General features: G+C 28.6%; 1 protein-coding gene across 1 annotated transcript in view; it reads right to left on the bottom strand.

The window, feature by feature from the left end:
- LOC129962177 (clotting factor B-like) overlaps positions 1–13,992 on the bottom strand; it is a 91,009-nt gene extending 77,017 nt beyond the window's left edge. The window contains exons 1-2 of the mRNA XM_056075916.1: positions 13,909–13,992; positions 11,795–11,960 (exon numbers count right to left, since the gene is read on the bottom strand). Coding sequence (XP_055931891.1) covers positions 11,795–11,960; positions 13,909–13,992 — 250 coding nt within the window. The remainder of the gene's footprint in view (positions 1–11,794; positions 11,961–13,908) is intronic.
- Between the last annotated feature and the right edge of the window lie 6,267 nt (positions 13,993–20,259).

Genomic DNA, 20,259 nt, shown 5'->3' with positions numbered 1-20,259 from the left:
TTTTCAATTCAGAGTTATTAAAATGCCCTAAATTAATATTTTTACTTAACTAATTGCATTTTTTTCTTGCGAATTTACATCGTCCTTTGTTGCAGAACTCCTCGGTTTGCAGTCAGTGAGCTTTAAGAAGCTTGCAGAATATATGAATAGATAATTAAAATTTTATTAGATATTTTATTCAAAATATTATGTTAATCTTCTACCATTTAACCAAAGCATGAAATTTTACAAATGCATATTTAAAAAAATAATGAATCAGAACACAAATTTTGTATAAAAATATTTATTATGGACTAATTTTATAGTAGAAAGTAATTTATCAAAACTCAAAAACATGAAATAAACATGAATGGAAATTTAAGCTATTATTTAGCAGAGTAATTGACAATAATTTCTTTATAACTGTTTCTTTAATAATAATTCGAAACTGAGTCATCAACAGTAATATATTTACGGTATCATCAACAGAGTAAGTTATACGATTTCAGAGATACCAGATATTTCTCTTAAATTTGTGACGAGCAACTTTCAAATGACGAGATCCTCAGACTAATTTGTTTTAAAATGTCTTCCAAATACATCATCAGCACTTTCAAATTCTGTTAGCCTTTGGCGAGCACATTTTGATTAGCAATTGGTGTGAAGAAATAGTTATCGCGGAAGCTGACAGAAGGTATCTTTATATCTATTCTTGAAAGAATCATTCCCTTCAAAATAAGTTTGTTGCGTGAACTTATCATTACCTAATACCCTATTATTTCTTTACGCAATTAGTGAATTAAAGAGGAAAAAATTTTGATGCTGTTTTTTTCCAGAATTAGTTATTTGTTTAATTCCTGAAGGAAACGTCATTACATTTTTTTCCTGTATTCTTTAGCGAAAACAGTGAATCACATTCTCGATAAAATACCACGTTAGGATAACAGACAATAATAAGTACAATGCAATAAACTTAATTTGCATATTTGTTGCAGTGCATTTACCATTATTTAATACCCTATTATTTCTTGCTACAATTATTAAATTAAAGCAGAAAAAACATACGTTGTTTCCTTCTAGAATTAAACGAATAATTAATTCTGAAAAACGATCCTTTTTTCCTGTATAGTTTCAAAACAGTGAATCACATTAAGAACAAAAATACTCGTGTACGCTTGTTAACTGGTTTATATGCTATTCACCACAGACTCTCCCTCCAGTGAGTCGGAGATGAGACGAACGATATGGCTGTTGAGTGGCAATGTATTAGCTGTTGACTCAAATGCGCCTGTACCCATATGAGTAGCGCCAAGAGTTATGACCAGAGTGTTTGGGTTGCTGCGTCAAGTGAGTCTGACGACTTTGGTTGCGGGTAGATGGCGCCACAACAGCTGTACGAAGGTTGAAGATTCTTCGTCCGAGGTTATCAATTTAGCGGATTGAATTGCGCGAGGATAGAACCTGCGACCTTGTGGTTCGCAGTCCAGTAACATAACCAAGATACAAAAGCATATGCTCGTGTAGCGTAGTTGTTAACTGGCTTATATGCTATCACCACAAGTGCAATAAACTTATTTTGCACAGAGATACATTGATACACATTTTCCTTTAAGATATTGACACAAAGATGTAATCTGGCAGCTTCTTTAACAACTGCTTCTTCAAAAATCTAAATATGTCCGCCAAAGGTTGATAGAACCTGTACGTGTGGATGGAATGCTTGGTTGTAATGAACGGTTGAATCTCTATTACAGAGCAAAGCCACAAATTTGTTAATAGTTTGCAAAAGGGAATCCGAAATCCATAAAATAATTGCTGGATCCCTATTTCATAACAACTTACGAATTCTATTTGTGATGCCGATTGTAAACACATTTTAAGACTTTTTTCAGTTGAATGAAATGTTAAAAAAATCTGTTTCATCCTTTATATTTAATTAATGTTTAAAAATAAAATGAACTTCAAAGAATACTAATAGTTTCAAATGAGTGAATAAAAAGCCAATAAAAGTTTGATTCAAATATTGAATAAAACTTTTTTTCTTTTTATAATTTAAAAGTTTATTTCTTATTATGAAGCTGCTAATAAATTGAGGTTGCGAAAACTAATTTATAATTGAATGCATCGTATGACAAATAGCTGAAGTTTAGTAAAACGAGATTCCTGGGACTGTTATTCTTCGCATAAATACTTGGAAAATCTTCAAGGTCTCAGATTTCTCCGTGTAATAATATTGCGCAAAGTTTTTAATATTTCAGCCAATGATTTTGAAAAAGTAATTTATTTCGAACGCATTGGCTCGTCAGTAGAATGTTTTTATGATTTTTTTTAATCAAATAACATCGGAATTTTCTTTCAAAGATGAGCCGAAATATAATTTGCAAATCATCGAACAACCTGATGAGTAAGACTTCTAGGAATTAAAAAAAAGTAAAAACTGACTCGATGAAAGTTTATCATTAACTCGTATTTAAAAACAGCTCATTTCTCTGAAATTTCATGTTTGAATTTAAATATATTCAAATGTCTGAAAAGTATTTTTCCATTTAACTCTTCTTCTTATAAATTTCTGATTTATGACGAAAGATTTACTTTATTCAGAATTATTCTAAATAAGTTTTATAAAATTCAATATTAAATGAAGAAATGTTTCCCTATTCTTGTAGATTTTTTTCTAAATTAATGTTTTGAACTCTAAATTATGGAAATGTAATTTTCAAATAAATGTTAAAAAAGAATTATTTTGGCAATATAATTATGTCAATTTTTTTAACTAAGTAGTAGAGAGCTGCACTTTTATTTCGAAAATTTTGCTTCATATTAGACTAATGAAAATAACTAAAGATTTTGGTATGAGCTCTTAAAATAATTTACTTTGCTTTAATTTCTTAATACGATAGCAATTTCTCACCGAAATTATATGACTTTACATCATGATTAAATACTTATATTTCAATTAATTAAAATGAATCATTATTTAATCTTTGTTATAATGTAAAATAATATACGTAAAAAAGACTGGGCCTTTCACTAGTATAATGTGGAGGGATAGACAGACGCAAATAGTCATTTCTTCCTTGCTTCGATGTCATCGTTGTTCTCTGATTTCGGTTATAATTAAAAATATAAGCATCCAAAAATATCTTTTATTTTAAAACGGGACTTAAATATAGCTAAAATTGATTTAAAAATAAAAAGAGAAAAACTACGTGAAAACGAAAAAACCATTTCTTCATTTAATCATGGGATTGGGATTTCGTTAAAACAATACCGAATTACTCGAATTAGAAAAACTCTGTTACTCTTGTTAATTCAATAAGCTGAAGTAAATCAGAATATTAAGATGCATAGTTTTTATAAAATCTTGAGAAAAGGGATAATTGATATATGAAGAATCAAGTACAATTTGCATTGGAACAAGGATATCCAAATACACCAAGGTATCATTTTCTATTGCAAAATGTACTTGTAACCCTATAATACCCTGCAGGTAATTACAGAAGAGTTTTCGTTTGTGGATTAAGAAGATTAAATTCATAATACAAATTTAATTTAAAAATGAACAATAAGCAAATTGGATGAATTTCAACATTACAAGCCTGTATATATCTTACGAAGATGTCAAATAGCAAGCAGTATCAAAAGCAAATCTTTTGACTAAGAGTGTTCAAGGGACTAACCGTTCAAAGTTATACACGCTGCATTATTTAGCGATTGTAAATTTACACTCTGTTAAATACGTGTGACATATTTTACATATTTTATTTGGTATATTTTTCTAATATTTAATTTAATGACAAAAATCTTCATATTACAATCTCTTAGCGTTTGGTGTCCATATTTAATACAAAATTGCCTTGTTTCTGTATACCTGATCTAATTAAAGTATGCCCTGAGCTTTTAGAAATATGTCGCATCTACTGCACACACACACACACACACACACACACGCGCACGCACGCACGCACACAATAAAAAAACTGCTGTAATTTATAGACATTATTCAAATTGGAGGATTAATTAGCTTAAGACACATATCATATAAACTTAATTTTTTAAATGCTTTTTAAATCGAATGATAAGAAATGCATTGTATTTCTAGGCACATAGTTATAATTAGAAAATACTTATTTTATTGTTAAAAAGTCCACCATGGAGGAATGCCTTAAATACACTTTTAAGAAGTGTGATTCCAAAGGTAGAACACGAGTTAATTCAAAGAAAACGCATTCTAAAAATCAGTGTTAAAATTCAAAAATGTTAAAAAAATTATTATATTAAACATTTAATATAAAAAATAGAGCAAAACTAAATTTTTCTAATGATATAGAATTACATTAAAATCATATCTAATAAATGCATAAGTTCCAAAGCGAAAGAATTACGAGAAATTTTTAAAAATTAACAGTAAATTGAAGCATAAGCTTATAAAATTGTTTAATCTTGAAATTAGATGATGCGGACTTTTTAGATATTCAATAGACGTCCTTAGAACAAATTTAACTCAAAATTTGATAGAAATCTGCAAATTTTGTATAAAGACCTTAACCCAAATTTCAGAGACCTTAACCCAAATTTTTGAGCTTTCTTTGTGATAGACAAATAAACAGTGGACATTTTCCAAAAATATGTTTTTTTGAACTCAGGGAGATCTAAAACGTTAAGAGTGGTTAAAATTTCGAGTTCAATTTTTTGAAGATTGCTATACTTCCTCTATACTCCATATAGGAGAAAGTAAAAATGCGAGCCTATCGAGAGAAAAAAAAATGTTTATGTATGAAGACAAAAAGGTTGAACGTATAAATAAGGAGAAAATAAATACCTCGAAGGAAGAAGTTTTTTTTTTTTTTTTACAGTATCTACAAACTTTAATCAAGTTTTTCTCACAATTATTTTTGCGAAATAAATTATCGATCATTAACATAATAACTCTAAAATTAATTAAAATTTATAATGAAGGCTTAAGGAAATATTTTGTATACTGTTGCTATAGATTAAACTAAAGGTTTTTATGTAGAACAAATACATTATTCATAGATTTTTCATAGCAAAATATTTGGAAAATAAAGGATAATGTCTACGTTATGACATATAAACTTTTATAAAATTTTTGCATTAATTAATTTCTTGTGTTGATATCATTTTAAAGATAACGTTGTTATGTATCTAATGTGTAAAAGAAATTATAATCTTTCCATTAGAATTCTGTCTGTACTGTTAACTACTTGCTTTGAATTTTGTTGAAATTTCAATTATATTAGTCAATTTATAAAACAGAACATTTATAGGTATACGCTTGTTTTGTTTAATTTTTATATTTTTTATGTGTTTTTTAACAAGGAGATATAACGCATTTTTTTTAATAGCTTTTATCAAAAAAAAAATTCCTCTCAAATGTAAGTAGTCTCGTCTCTTTAATTATATATTTAATTATCAAAAACTTTACAACTCAATGTACAAGCCAGACATACTTTTATAGTCAAAAAAATAATTGTTGGAAAGTAAACAACGAAATATTAATATTTGTTCAATTATTATTTGATATGAATATAGTATAAAGAACTGTGTTAGCGTGCATTTAGGTGGCTAAACTAAAATATGATTCAAATATATAGGATGTTCTACTGTTATAATAACCCAATAGTAAATTTCTAAACAATAGAAATAAACAAATAATTTCAACAATAAAAATGCTTTAAATAACGGGGACAATTATATTTTATGTCGCTCAACAAACATATTTCTGAAAAAGTTACCAACTCGAACTTTTTATACGATCCTTCAGTCCTATAAGCCATATTTCGTAAAAACTATTGGCACTCTGAAACATATGGTAAAAAATAGTTTATGACGAAAATGACCGAGTTATAAATGTTTAATCTAATTAAAGATTGCATACAATTTACAAACGATTCCATATCTTTCCCAAGGTACCGAAATTATCTCTAAAATTTGTTTAAAATGATGATTTTTTACAATTTAAGATCAATCAATTTTAGTTAAGAAAGAATGTGCTTTTTTTATTTAAAATGTTACATTGTCGAGGATATTTGCTAACTATGAATGATAGGATCCGGAACTGTATGAAAAGTTTGATTTCGGAATGTTCAGAGAAAATAGTTATTGATTCTCCATCAATGTAATATGTCATTTTTTCCTTCATTTAACCCTTTATTTACCGACGATACTTTAAAGTATTGTTTAAATCCGGATGACATCGTCATAATATGACTATTTTTTATAAAATTACATGAAAGAACACGATGAATATATTTCCAATAGAAAGTAGTAAATATCAGCCATAAATAACATTAACATTTTATTATTAATTTAATTAATTAAATTATTTTAATTAATTAAAAAAGTTTTTTTTTCTTCCTGCAGTTATACTGTATCAAAACTTAACTAATGGTTCAAATCGAATTTAAAAAAATTGATGCTAAAATAATTCGTTTAATAAAGGGTTAAAGCATTTTTCCAATAAAGAGTAAAGCATTTTTCCAATAAAGGGTTGAAGCATTTTTCCAATAAAGGATAAAGCATTTTTCCAACAAAGGGTTAAAGCATTTCTCCAATAAAGGTTTAAATCATTTTTGCAACTGGAACAATATGTATATATCTAACAATTTATAACTTAGTTATGAGGTCACAGTAAGTGCCGACATCCTGTATAGAAGATAATGAATTTTAAAGTAACAGAGCTCTAAATCCTATATCTTCCTTGGTACTTCTATTTCACTTGCGTCATAAATAATAAATCATTTAATTACATTTGTTAAAATTGCGCCTATTATCCATCCATGCCCCTTACCCCCGGAAGTAAAAATTCGGGATATTGATATTTCAGAGAAATTAAAAAACAAACGAAACTCATTTCCTAAGAAACATTGATGAAATTGCTTCTAACTTTTTTCTTATGCTTCGAATTTTGCCGAATCAGTTGATTACGTTGTTTTAAGGTCACATTGTTTTTAGGAAAGTTTTTTTTTCTATGCAGCTGCAACAAAACAAAATGAAAACTGACGTAGAATTAGACACAGAAATAAAACAACTATTCCATACCCCCCCAAAAAAAATTACATTTTTTTTGCCATTATTGTGTTAACAATCATTTTCAAGTTGAGTCATTGCGTTAACATTAAATTTCCACTAATATCATATCAATTGTATCAATATTAAAACTGGCATTTTCTGAAATTATTCCCAAAAGTGTATGGATATTTTTAATTAGTCAATTAAAAGTATTCACACTTATTATATGTAAGCATTTCTGCGAATACCTCCAAAAAAACTGAGACGAACCGTATTTGAACTTTGACCATATAAAATATGTTCCTTAACACAAAATTTGCCAGCAAGATTTGGATACAAAGGCATTTGGGGGATGAATAGAATTTGATGAAAAAGAATAGAATTTTGGATAGCCACATTATACAGAAAGCAAATATTAATTTGTAATTTTCAACATTGGTTTTCTGTTCTTTCGGTAATACTTTCAAGCATTTTTGTAAATAAAAACTGCAATATAAAGTAATATAATATATTTGAAAGCAGAAAACATGCAAAAACCACAGAGATTCACAAATCAAATCAATCTTGAAATTATGAATTAAAGGAAAATGGCATGTTTAAAGTCATTTTTAAAAAGATCTGGGTCATTCTTAAGAAAAATAAATTGAAGTAAAGAGTTATTACAGATAGAAATGAACATATTTCATTTTTCAAGCAAATTTAATTAACACATTTATTACCAGCGATGCGTCCTATTTTACGTATTATTTTTCGTTTTAATAAAAGTGCCATTTCACGCTTCAATTCATGAAGTATGTTTTTAATAAAATGGCGCTGGCTATTACAATCTAATTCACAATTTTTGATAATAATTAGGGTGAATATGTTGTAACAATTTTTCATAAGAATGAAATTTCACGAAAATTAATGAACAATTAAAATGCAATTTATTTCCTTGTAGATTTTTAATCGTATAATTAAATGACGATTTGGTCGCTCAGAAGTCAGTTTACGGATATTATTTCTTTGCATTCTCAAAAAAAATATTATGGCTTAATTAATTTTTGCCATATTCCTCGTGCCATCAATACATTATTTTGTTAAACTTTATTTATATTCACCTAGGAAAACATCCATTTGTTAAGTTTGTTAAGATTTGTGAATCTCATCATCCTTTTGTTACATCCTTTTGTTAAGATTTCTTCACAATCCAAATTGAAGAAATAGCACATATATGTACAGGATAGTGATAAAAAAGTATTTTTAATATATGAACTCTCTAGAAATCCACTCAATCAATAGAAAGGAAATTCTAGATATTGTTATTTGCAGGTATGCGCTTGAGATTGTCATGACGATTCTCTCACGATTGCTGTTGTTTTGATAACAACTAGGAATTTTCGAATTGTATTACCCACTTTTTTTTTCTTCGAAAATTGATACGCATATTTGAAGAACCCATGAATGTTTTTAGGAGTATGTACGGGTGAAGAATTTAAGAATTTACCAGCATAAAACATTTGCAAAAAAAAGGATCATTCTAAAGGATTATTGAAAACGCAGAGAGAATGTGTATTGATGCATTTTGCATAATTCTTAAGCTTAGACAGTTCTCCCAAGCGATCTTCAAGGTCTTATACCCTCTTGGTATATGGATCGTTGGTAGGGTAGACCAAGAACAGAAGTAGCCAGTTAAAGCACCATTCTCAGAACACCATCTGCAAAGCATAGGTTTTGGAAAATTTTTAATAAGCAGTGTAGGAAACCTGTTTCTTTATCAAGTGTTCGAACGCAGAAACGAAATGACAATTACAAGTAAACAAGATTAAATGGTAAGCTGTTTTATTTAAACCGGAAAAATGCTGCCTCAACAATATGAATTTATGAGTAGAATATTAAGCTTCAAAATCTGTTTAGCAAAACGAAAAAAAGGAGAATTTTTTTTTAATTTTGTTAATTTTGAACTCCTCAGAAATATTCATGATAACTGGTGGCCTCTGTGGATATTATTGATAGATGAAACATCTTCTCAATCGAAATGTAAACGACAAGAACTGACTCTCAAGGATTGACGAAAATTCTCATAATGTGACATCAGCACCCATATATGAAACTAAAGCGAATGTATGAGGCAACATCGCAATCGTTCTCGGTTTGTACTTCTTCGAAGAGGTTACTTTCTCAGGTATGAAAACGCTCTCCATCATAGCATCTACTATGAAATAACGTTACAGAATTTTGTAATGCCAGAATTGCAGCAGCGAAATATCATAACTGACACTATATGGAAACAGGATGGTGACACTTCGCCTCATGCGTTCGATAAGTGCTGTAATAGCACTTTAGCGATGTAGTCACCGAGATTCCCTGATTTCACTATGTTGGATTTCTGATTCTGAGAATATCTGAAATTTGAGGAATATACATCAAATTCACGAGATCTATTAGAACTGAAAGATGCCATGGAACTTCAAATTATACTAATTTCTCCTGTGATGTTACGTTCTTCGTGATTGTCAACAATTTTCTACAACAATGCATTATCGTCTATGAAGTTGGGTATGTTGTACGTGAATCGTTTCAATCCCTTTTATAGTTTTCTAATATGCTGAACTATTTGCAAAGAACAAACGTGGCGATGAACATTAGAAAATTTCGAACGCTGTCATTTCAACCATGAGAACTCAACCTCAAGTGCTTTTCTTCGGATTATAGTATCTTAAATTTCCTTTCGATTGGTTGAATAAATATGCTTCTATTGATCCACATATCGAGGAAGTTTTTTTATGGTTTCTCGGTACCTCATTGTATTCTGACAACACGTTTTTAAATAGAAAGTTTTAACAAATATGAACATTACATACATTTTATAATTTTTCCAATCTTTCTGCTTTTATAAGTATTACAGCAAAAATATGCTATAGGAAATAAAAATATATCTATACATTTCACAGAAATATTTGGTTGGTGAGAAAACAATTGCGTTTTTAATAACAAACTGAAGCATTATTCATAAATAACTAATAAGTTTTGATTAGTTCCATACGATAAATTTTATTGATAATATTTTACCATCATTTTTGATCATCAATCCACAGAATTTCTAGTCTTTCCAATAAAAAGATAAACCGATTGATATTTAATTGCACCATTATCATTATGAATTTTATAATTCATATGATCTTGGCGAAACATAAATAATAATTTGATCTTGTCAAGTTTGCTTTCCTTGATTGGTGTAGCATCATTTCTTAACTAAACTTCTTGACAATACTAAATCTGTTCATGGTCCTCAGTTGCCAGGAAGATACTTGATATCAAATTTAAATCCATTTTCTTTTATCACTATTCACTATTTTTCACGGCACACTGGAAGTAAATTAAAATACTAATAACTTTGTATTTCCACCAAAAATAATGGCGTAAAACACTTTTAAAAAATTCGGATTGTCAGCAGCGTTCTTCCTTTATTTATAATACAAAATTAAAAATTGACAATACTTCTCTCTTTTTTTTTCTTATTTCTCTCACTTCATGTCTAAATTCAGCATTAATCAGATAGTTTTAAATAAAATAATACGCAACAAGTGTAAAAAAAAGAACAACCGTGAAATGAAATAACTCGTATTACTCACAGAAATCAATAATATGGGTTTTCTTAAACAATTTGTTTGGGAGTGTGGTTACTTTATTTATAATCCTCGTAAAATATTTAGCGAAAGGGATGAATCAATGATTTAAAACTGAATAAATATTACCTCTTAAATAAGAAATTATTAATGTTTAGTCATACATTTTATTACGTTTCATTAATTTTGATAATTATCAATATTGATATTTGATGTATGCGTATTTTCGTACAATTGCAGCAACTATTAGGGTAACAAAAAATTCCAAAGGCAGCTGCGCACATCTTTATTGTGGCAGAGGCTGGAAAATTTAATAAAACATTTCATCCTTCTTAAGTAAATCTTGAAAGTTCTGATTTAAATAAATATTTATTTCAAATGTCTATGAAAGAAAGAATATTTCAGAAATAAAAATATTTGTTTAGGAAAAACAAAGCGCTTTAGTAAATATTTTTCGCTAGGAAACAAGTCTCCAATTTAACGCATATTTATTGGGAATAAAATAATGCGTTGTTCTATCTTCGATAACCGAAAAAATATGTTCTAATTATGAGCTAGGAATAAAAAAAATGTGCGTTAATTTTTTTTAATGTAAATAAGCAATTAAGCGAAAGCAGAATGCAGAATCAGTTAAATATCTAAATAATTTTTCAAAATTTTATCAAATTATGAATTTTATAATTTCAATTGTGAATTTAACAACTAAGGATTTTAAAAAAATTATAAATTTATCAAAATTAATGTTATTACGAATTTTCCTCTTCTGCCTTCGGGTTCTTTTTGGTAGTGGTAATGATATGGTATGAAAGCACACACAATCAGCAGGTCTCAGTAGAAAACGACGACGACTTTTATTTACACAAAAATAAGAGTACACAAAGACGACGAATACACAAACGACAAATATTTACAGCCGTGACTAACACAGGACAGCACACAGCAGCACACTATAGACTACAGTAGCCCACAAGTAGTAATTGTCCACAGCACACGAAGCGGCTAGACAGAATCCAGTAGGAATGGGATCCTCGGATCTTCCCTCTATAGTCTCTCCAAACGAACTTCTCTCTGTCTTCTCTCACTTTAGCTGCCGAGTCACTACTTCTCACAACTGGCTACACACAATATACGACGCTTCCTCCACAGGATTCGGCACACAGTAGTTCAGTACTCACTCCACACAACGCTGGTAATTCGCCGTTTCTTCGCTATTCTCTGGAAGGCTCGTTTCTTGTCGGCGACTCCGACTACTCCATTCGACATAGCTTGAGAGTGCCGGCCTTTTATAGGTCTGGGAGACGGGGCTGGAATCTTCAAGACCAATCTGGCGTATCTCGGTTCCTAATGGACAGATCAACAAAATTCTCGAAGTTTCGAGTATTATCCATTTTGTCGCCAAAGTCGCCAAGTTGTCGTCAAGCTCTGGGACCACTGACTCGGCATCCGACAGTCTGTAAAACGGTCTTTCTTATAATGACACTATTCGAGCTGGGAAGCAAAATTACAGATTTGTAACAATATTATTAAAAGCAAAGCATTCTCTTTATCTAATTATTGGAATTGTGATTTTAGAAATAAGTCAGTCGTTGAACAGAATATTGCATTTAAAATTCCTTCCTGCTTAAACCTGAAAAATAAATGTTTCACTGATGTAGCACTAAATTTTAATATTCATAAATAATCTTAAAAATGAATTAAAAAATAGAATTAAGTACAATAAATAACTAATGTCATTACACTGTTTAATACATACTTATATGTTCTATAAAATATTAATTAATTAGATTAAAATATTTTCTTTATTTCTTATTAATATTTTCTTTTGTAATTTATCGTAATTTGCAGAATTTAACAACGAAATTGTTAATCTTTACAATCATTCAATAGTTTTATGCTTTCTGACAGATTCAATTTTTTTCTATTTTTTTGGAAAGATTTTAAAATATGTTTATTAAACTTTAAGAGTATGGAAATTAATTACTGCAATACTTTGTGATAAGTAAATACTAATTCATTTCAACAAAAATTTATTTTATTTTGGTAAGTTAACAATTTATTTATATTACTATACATTGAATGCATTGGAATTCGATGGTGCAAGGGTCCGGTGGTGTAGTTTGAACTTCAAACTGTAAAACTCGGGAGCAGATCCCTTTAATGATCTGAAGGGTGGATCAGATGCACATTAATTACATCCTTTCACAATTGTTCGCTCCCCTGAAGTGGATGTTTGTGGAAAGATAATGATTCCAATTGAATTAATCAGTTGTTGATTTTCTTAGATAAACTCCATTTCGCTGATCACAGCTTTATTTTATTCACTCCATCTAAAATTTTCATTGATACACAAAATATGAAAATTCAATCATTACCTAAATGAAGTCCCTATTCGAAGTCTTATTTTCATTAAATGATATGAAATTAATTACCATCTATTTCAATTTTTAACTTAAGTCCATTTCAAAATTAGTTTGAGGGTTCGAAACAAATAATTTTATTGCTTAACCCTCCCGAACCTACTTTTACATCAAACAGATTTTTATACTTTTAAATCCCATGTAAAATTGATCCATTCTACAATGAACCATGTAAAAATAAGATATATTATTTAATGAAATCTGAGCTCCGAAACATGTATGCCCATTAGATCCGAAAGTTTATATTTTCTTCTATCATAGATATTAAAAAGAAACATTTTTTTTTTTTTGGTTTTAATAAAAGATATTTTCTAGCACACTAATAAAATCTAATCTGCAAGCAAAATACATTTTAATACATTAGTAAAATCTAATGTTTACAAAGTGATACTTATTTTAATTATTTTAACGTCATGTTCGAATTTTCTTGGCGAGATTTATGAAAACTTATACCATTTTTTTGCTCCTTCATTTACCGTAGTAAACATTAAATATAAAATTGTTATACACCGTCTCTTCAATTGCAGATACTTCATAAATTCCTTATCATTTCATTTCTTTTAATCTTTTTGAAAAACTTTTAAAATAAGTCATTTATTTTTCAGATATAAGATAAATTTCCAATTTCATATAATTCTTCCATACACCTATTATAATGCATCCAAACTGAATAACTATTTCAAATAAAAGTATACTTGGCGATATACTTGGCGAAGGAATAGCAGATTTAAATTATATGAAAACGTGCGCATGTTATTCATTATTATAATTCTAACTAGTTATGGACGCACTAACTATAAACTAAATCCAACGAATCTAAACTTAAGTAAACCGCACATTTTGTGGTTTATGGAGGGTTAATCTCCATTTACTCTACCGATTCGCTGAGAGCATTTAGGGGAAGGTAGGAAGCGTAGGCCTGATCGATACCGGAACTTCCTGTCCATAGCAACCATGGCTGGGAAAATTCGATTCTTTCAGAGGAGCAGAGGGAGCTTGTTTTAGAAATGTCGCATCTTTAACAGCTGTTTGAAGGAAATGCTACATTAGTTTCACAGATTTTAAAATAAAAAAAGATGTAGGAGCGTTTTAGTAAGAACGTGTACTTTGTTGTATCGAAAATTCAGATGGGAGGTTTTAAAAGGTTTTACAAATCTCTTGCTCCTTGGAAATTATTATGTTACATTTTTCAGTTAAATTGTATAAAAAAATATATTTATTTTTGTTTTATTTTTGAGCATGCTGATATAATTAATAAAGGAGAAAAAGTTTTATCAAGAAATTAAATGTTAATTAAAAATTACAGCGAATATTGATAACATCAATATATCTCTGATTCGAGAAATTTCCTTTTTCTTACCTTCCGACATCTTAAAGAACAATATAATTGCTTTAAGAGTATTTCATTTATCACAACGTTTCTCTTTTGGAGTCTATTACGTTCGACAAGAAACCGAAAGAAATTTATTAGATTAATAGTATTTTACATGTGAAATTAAGAAATTGGAAATTTACTCAAAGTTCCACTTGATGACTAAAACTTAACTTTGCATTTCGTATTTCACTTTCAAATATTACATACATTGCAGTAAATGTACAATAAAAATAATAAAAATACAACATAAAAAATACAATAAACAATCGTAAAAAACACTTTTTAAAATATATAAAACTATGTATTTTTTATTATTTTAATCATTTTATGTTTTTAGGTTTTTAATTTATGATATTAAATATGGAGCTCTCAAGATTCTGCTTCCTTCAAATTCCTTGCAATATGTGCAAAATTAATCAATCAATTAACAAATTTAATTAAATTAATCAATTAACTAATAATTAAGATCTAAAAGATTTAAATAATATATTTTACAATTTAAGATCATTTATTTGTTGTTAAAAATAGAAAATTCGGTGACATAAATATAAAATGAGCTTTAACAATTTTATTCTGTATAAATTTCTAGGGTTTTCTGATTATTTGTTATTTTACATTTTTATTTTTAATTATTTTCTCTCTTTAGCTTTCAAAAACCATTTAATTAATTATGTTATTAAGCTTAAAAGAAAAAAAGAAGTAATTGCCTAAATTGTGTTAGGCTAATTTTGCTATCATAATAATCTATTTTCCTAGGTAGTTATTAAAAGAAAATAATTTTAACATTTGAAATGTTTTAATACAATATAATAGTTTTAATACAATAGATAAGGTCAAATAATGTGTGTTTTATCTAGACATTTATTCCATGAAAATATACAGAAGCGTTTTTAAAAGTTATGTAAACAGATATAAAAATGAATAGATATTACTCAATGAGATTCTTCGCAGCAAAACGCGGATCTTAGCAATTTAATTTTGTTAATTAATGTGGAGAAAATATTCTGTTAAAAAAAATTTTCAAAATGAAATGAAATTTTAATTTTTTAACATCCTTAACAGAAAATTAAAAATATGAACTTTAATGCGAAGAATTAAATTATTAATTACATGGTGGCTAATAAATATTGTTCAAATATTATTCATTTTATTTTACAGATATAAGATAGGAAATGAAGAATATACCTACGCGATGAAACTCATTAACGGAAGCTTATCTTGAAATATTTTTATTTAAATAGACCATCATCATTATCGATGACTGAATTTACTCGCTTTCATCATTATCAAAATGAGACAAGCATCATTTCAAGAGATAATTTCTTTCATTAATGTACTATATACACGTCCAGATAATCCTATGTGTCATTTAGCATTTATTTTAGCTTCTAAAATCATCCAAAACCATTGTTCTAAAGGACTTTGATCCAAAGAAGAAGAGTTTTTTTTTTATTTGTAAGATTTGAACAATTTGTACTGGTTTGGTGCAATGATGCAGAATCTTGTTTAAATATCATGTTTCTTTCAAATACAATATATCAGAATTTGCTGATAAATGTGTAACCAATATATCTTGTCAAATATGTCAATATCCGTATTGGAATTTATCCTTTTATCGGCAATTTTCGATAGCGTGACAATACAACCCAAACCATAATATATTCCTGCTCTGAATGCATTTAATAAATCGAAAGCTCTCAGACACCAGCTTCAAAGCTTTATGGATAATATATCATATTTGATGTTTTAACAACATTCTGAGCAAAACGATTTTTCATTGGAAAGTATTATTTCACAATTTTGCTACTGTGTCTTTTCAACATTATCTTGCGTCTTTGCAATCTTTTTCTAAATATATATGGCAGTCAAATTTTTAACAGTTATTTCGTGAATAGCTCTACGGCTCTTGCTTTATTCTTTATTCTTTCTCCAGCTTTATTCCTGATTATTCTGATAAAACCATTTGTATAAGGTATCTCATGACGAGTCCTAAATCGATTCATTATTATTCAATAACAGATGCAAGACTCTAAATAAATATCCTCTCAAAAGCAAAGCATTTTAATTGATTAAAGATTTCACGTGAAGTAACTCCACGATCAAAGAACAATTGAGCCATTTTCCATTTGACTTCTGTCGTTAATTTAATTCAAAACTTTTGTTTTACAGAAAACAATCGCATGCACAGATAGAAAATTGCTGTTTGAAGAAATCAAGGGTAACATTATTTTCAGAAACTGCGAATAAACTCGAAAAAATAAGAATTGTTTTCATAGCCTTTTAAAAGTTATCGTATAGGGTTGATACCAGCCATTTAATTCATATTACAATAATTCGTTTCTGCCGGAGCAATTATGCAAATTTCTAGGTTGTTCCATTTTTGAAATTTCTCGAAATCCAGAAACTTTACAAAGGAAGAGTTTGAAATTCTTATTTAATATATCACTATATTCAGTTCACTGATATAGTACTCTTCTGATTTGAAGTTTCCTCGGAAAAATAACTGAAAAAACGAAACATTTTTTAAAACTCAGCCATCAAATGAAGAGGATGCAAAAATTAATTTCATAACTTTAGACACATCTATTTAGAAACAGAAACGTTGCATAACTTGTTTATTTTGCATTTTTTATAAATTATTGAATGAATAATTTTTCAACGTCCATATTTCATAAAGTCACATGCAATATTTTCTTAGACTAAATATATTGTCAAAACTAAAACACTACATGTGCTGAATATAATTGCATTACATTGATTTCCATTTATTTTTTATTTATTTTTTTAAAAAAGGCATTTTTTTAATATTCTTTTAATTCACTGATTAAAAAAACTGGAAGCTAAAAAAATCAGTACTTTATTCGCTTACTCAAACATTCTAATGGCTCCATAAAAAATACGATTATATTATGCACTCAAATCCTTCTAGAATACAGTTCAAAATACAATATTTTCTTTGTTTCATTGGATTTTATTTTCATAAAAATTATAAAGGTAGAAATATTAAACTAATTTAAAAAGAGTTTTTTTCAAAACAAAATGAAGAATTCAAGCATTTTATTCGAGCTACTTATTAGATTTGAAATAAAGTAATATTGTTGATTGTAACTCAAAATTGTGATTTAAAATATATAAACAAAAATAATGTTGAAATTGGACTTCAAAAAAGAATTTATTTCTAATTAGAGAATATTAAGACGTTTTATTTAAAGATGTCTGATAATTCAATGTTTTCATTCAGAAATTCGTATTTCTAATTCGTATTCTCGAAACTGTTCGATATAATTCCTAGTAGACTATTTCAGATTGTTTTTATTACATTTAATTAAACTGAGGATTTTTACTTATAAAAATTATTTAAGAATTAAAGATTTTTTATAAATATTCTGAAAAGCTTGATTTTTGTCTTTTAATGTTTTTATGGTTAATAACGAAAGTTCAATCTCAAATTATTTGGTACTTACATTATTATTATATGTTGTTTTCATTTTGTTTATTTGGTGTCTTATCATTTACTTGTGTCTTTCCTATCACGAAACACTGTACAGAATTTCTTTTCCAGTGTCTATCTTTAAATAAGTAAGCCGAATTATTTAAATTCTGAATTGCCTCCATTAATTCTAAGGGAAATTACATTGAAAACTCATTATTCTGTTCTCTGGCGAGCTGCCAAGCCTCTAGCCCCATGGGAAAGCTCTAATCATCCGTCTCCAATCTGCTCCGTTGATCCCAAATGACAGACACTTTTACCGAGTGCCTTGAATATATAAAATACAATCTTCATATTTTATTAAAAAATGCATTGAAAGAAAACAAATAATGATAACATATTGTCGTTTTTATGAATTTGATTGGTAAATAATCGGAATTTTTTTCATTACAAAAAATTAGTTCCAAAAACCACCGATAGTGGAAAGCTTCTATTCAAAATTCTATTTAATTATCTGTATCAGGCTTATTTAATTATCCGACAGGTTTCACTGAATTTCTTCGATGCTTTATTATTTTTCATTCTAAGGCAAGAAAATGAGACTGTTTCTGTGTCAAATGTTGCTATTAATTTAAGTATTTTACATAGACCGTTTATCAATAATTTTAGCATTCCGAGTATATCACATATCCAAAGAACTCAACTCAAGAATAAAAATCCATTTCATGTCCTTTAATACCAAACCTCATTACAGTAAATGCTTCAAATAACCTTTCGCTTGGAGAAACTCGAATAAAATAGCAATCCATATTCAACAAAGAAGTTCTTCATTTTCTTATAATTCTAATGGAGTATGCGAATGATGAATCGTCTGCTTAAAATTCTGGTATACAGGCATTTTAATAAATATTTCTGTTCTTCATAGGCTTACAATTCTGAAGGAGTATACGAAAGATAAATCGTCTGTAAAAGATGATATACGAACATTTTAATAAATATTTCAGTTCTTCATAGGCTTATAATTCTGATGGAGTATAGAACAGACGAATCGTGCAAGAGATTGTATACAGCATTTCAATGAATTTTAAGCAATTTAAACCATATCTCACTTTTATATATTTATTCATATTACGTGAAGAAAAAGTTGTGAAGCTTTTGTCTAGGGATTTATCAATGAATTTTCTATTTCTACATTGCATTATAGTTACATGCTTGCAAACTAGAAGTGCACAAAAATATCTTCATTCATATTCGTATTTCTTTCATGAAAAAATATTATTATATAGTATAAAAACAAATATTAAATATATCTAGTATATAAAAATAATTTCTATTCACTTTTTATATTTGCAAATAATTAATTATTTACAACCATGATTTGAACTCATATTTGTTCGATATTAATTTTTTAGCTGACATAATAATTAATATGATAAATGAGGTTTTCGGTATTAAAGTACAAGTTCAATGAAGTAAACAAGGCACCGAAAAAATTGGAATGAACATAATATACGGAAAACAAACTTTAAAAGCGACTAATTGTGATTACGGACAATTACTAGATAATTTTGCTGACGTCCTGGCATAGGGGTAGCGTCTCTTACCCGTCATCTGTCATGGTTATCCTTCTTATGCGTTCTATCTGTGAGGTGTGTGAATGTGCCCCTCTGTAAAAAAGGGGTTGTTCAAGTGAATATGACGCATGAAGTAAGCTGAAAGATGATTATCAGCGAGCTTATAAAGTGCCATAAGTAGCAACGACAACTAGATGATTATAGATATAATGAGTGTCTGTAGTTTAGTTACATTAACGTCCCGTTGTAACGCAACACTAGGGCTATTTTGGGACGGACCACGTAATTTTGAACCGCGGTCAGATAACGAGGACGACATCTGAGCATCAGCGACATCCCCCCCTCTCCACGCCACACCAGCGGGAGGACGTTTGGCATGACTGATTTAACGTGCAACAGACCCCCTTACACGACGGTTCTTCGGTGGAATCGGGTCTCGAACCTGAAATCCTACGGCTCACAAGCCGAGACCTTACCACCAGTCCACCGCGGCCTAATGAGTGTCTGTAATCATCTAGATATTCAATGTAAGTTATAGAATAAAGAAGAAAACAACTAACCCTGAGTTTTCTGTTATCAAACAGATATTCATTATTCTTTGGAAAAACAAATGAAGATATTGCCACAAAAGTAAAGTTCTTCTTTTTTTAAAAAGAAATTATTTAAAAGCAATAAAAGAATGCAAGGAAATGTAGTTTTTGCATTCGTTCCATTTTACAAACCACTGATTCAATTTCCATTTATTTTAAAGAAAAATCTGAGTGATATACAATTTAGTTCCCTAACAAAATTACTTTATTATAACTTGTACATTTTTCTTTCTTTGACCATTAATATCAGTATA

The sequence above is a fragment of the Argiope bruennichi genome, chromosome 2 (assembly GCF_947563725.1).
Source record: "Argiope bruennichi chromosome 2, qqArgBrue1.1, whole genome shotgun sequence".
Taxonomy (NCBI): Eukaryota; Metazoa; Arthropoda; class Arachnida; order Araneae; family Araneidae; genus Argiope; species Argiope bruennichi.
Note: the sequence above shows the minus strand (reverse complement) of the source record. Positions and strands in the feature narration are given on the sequence as shown.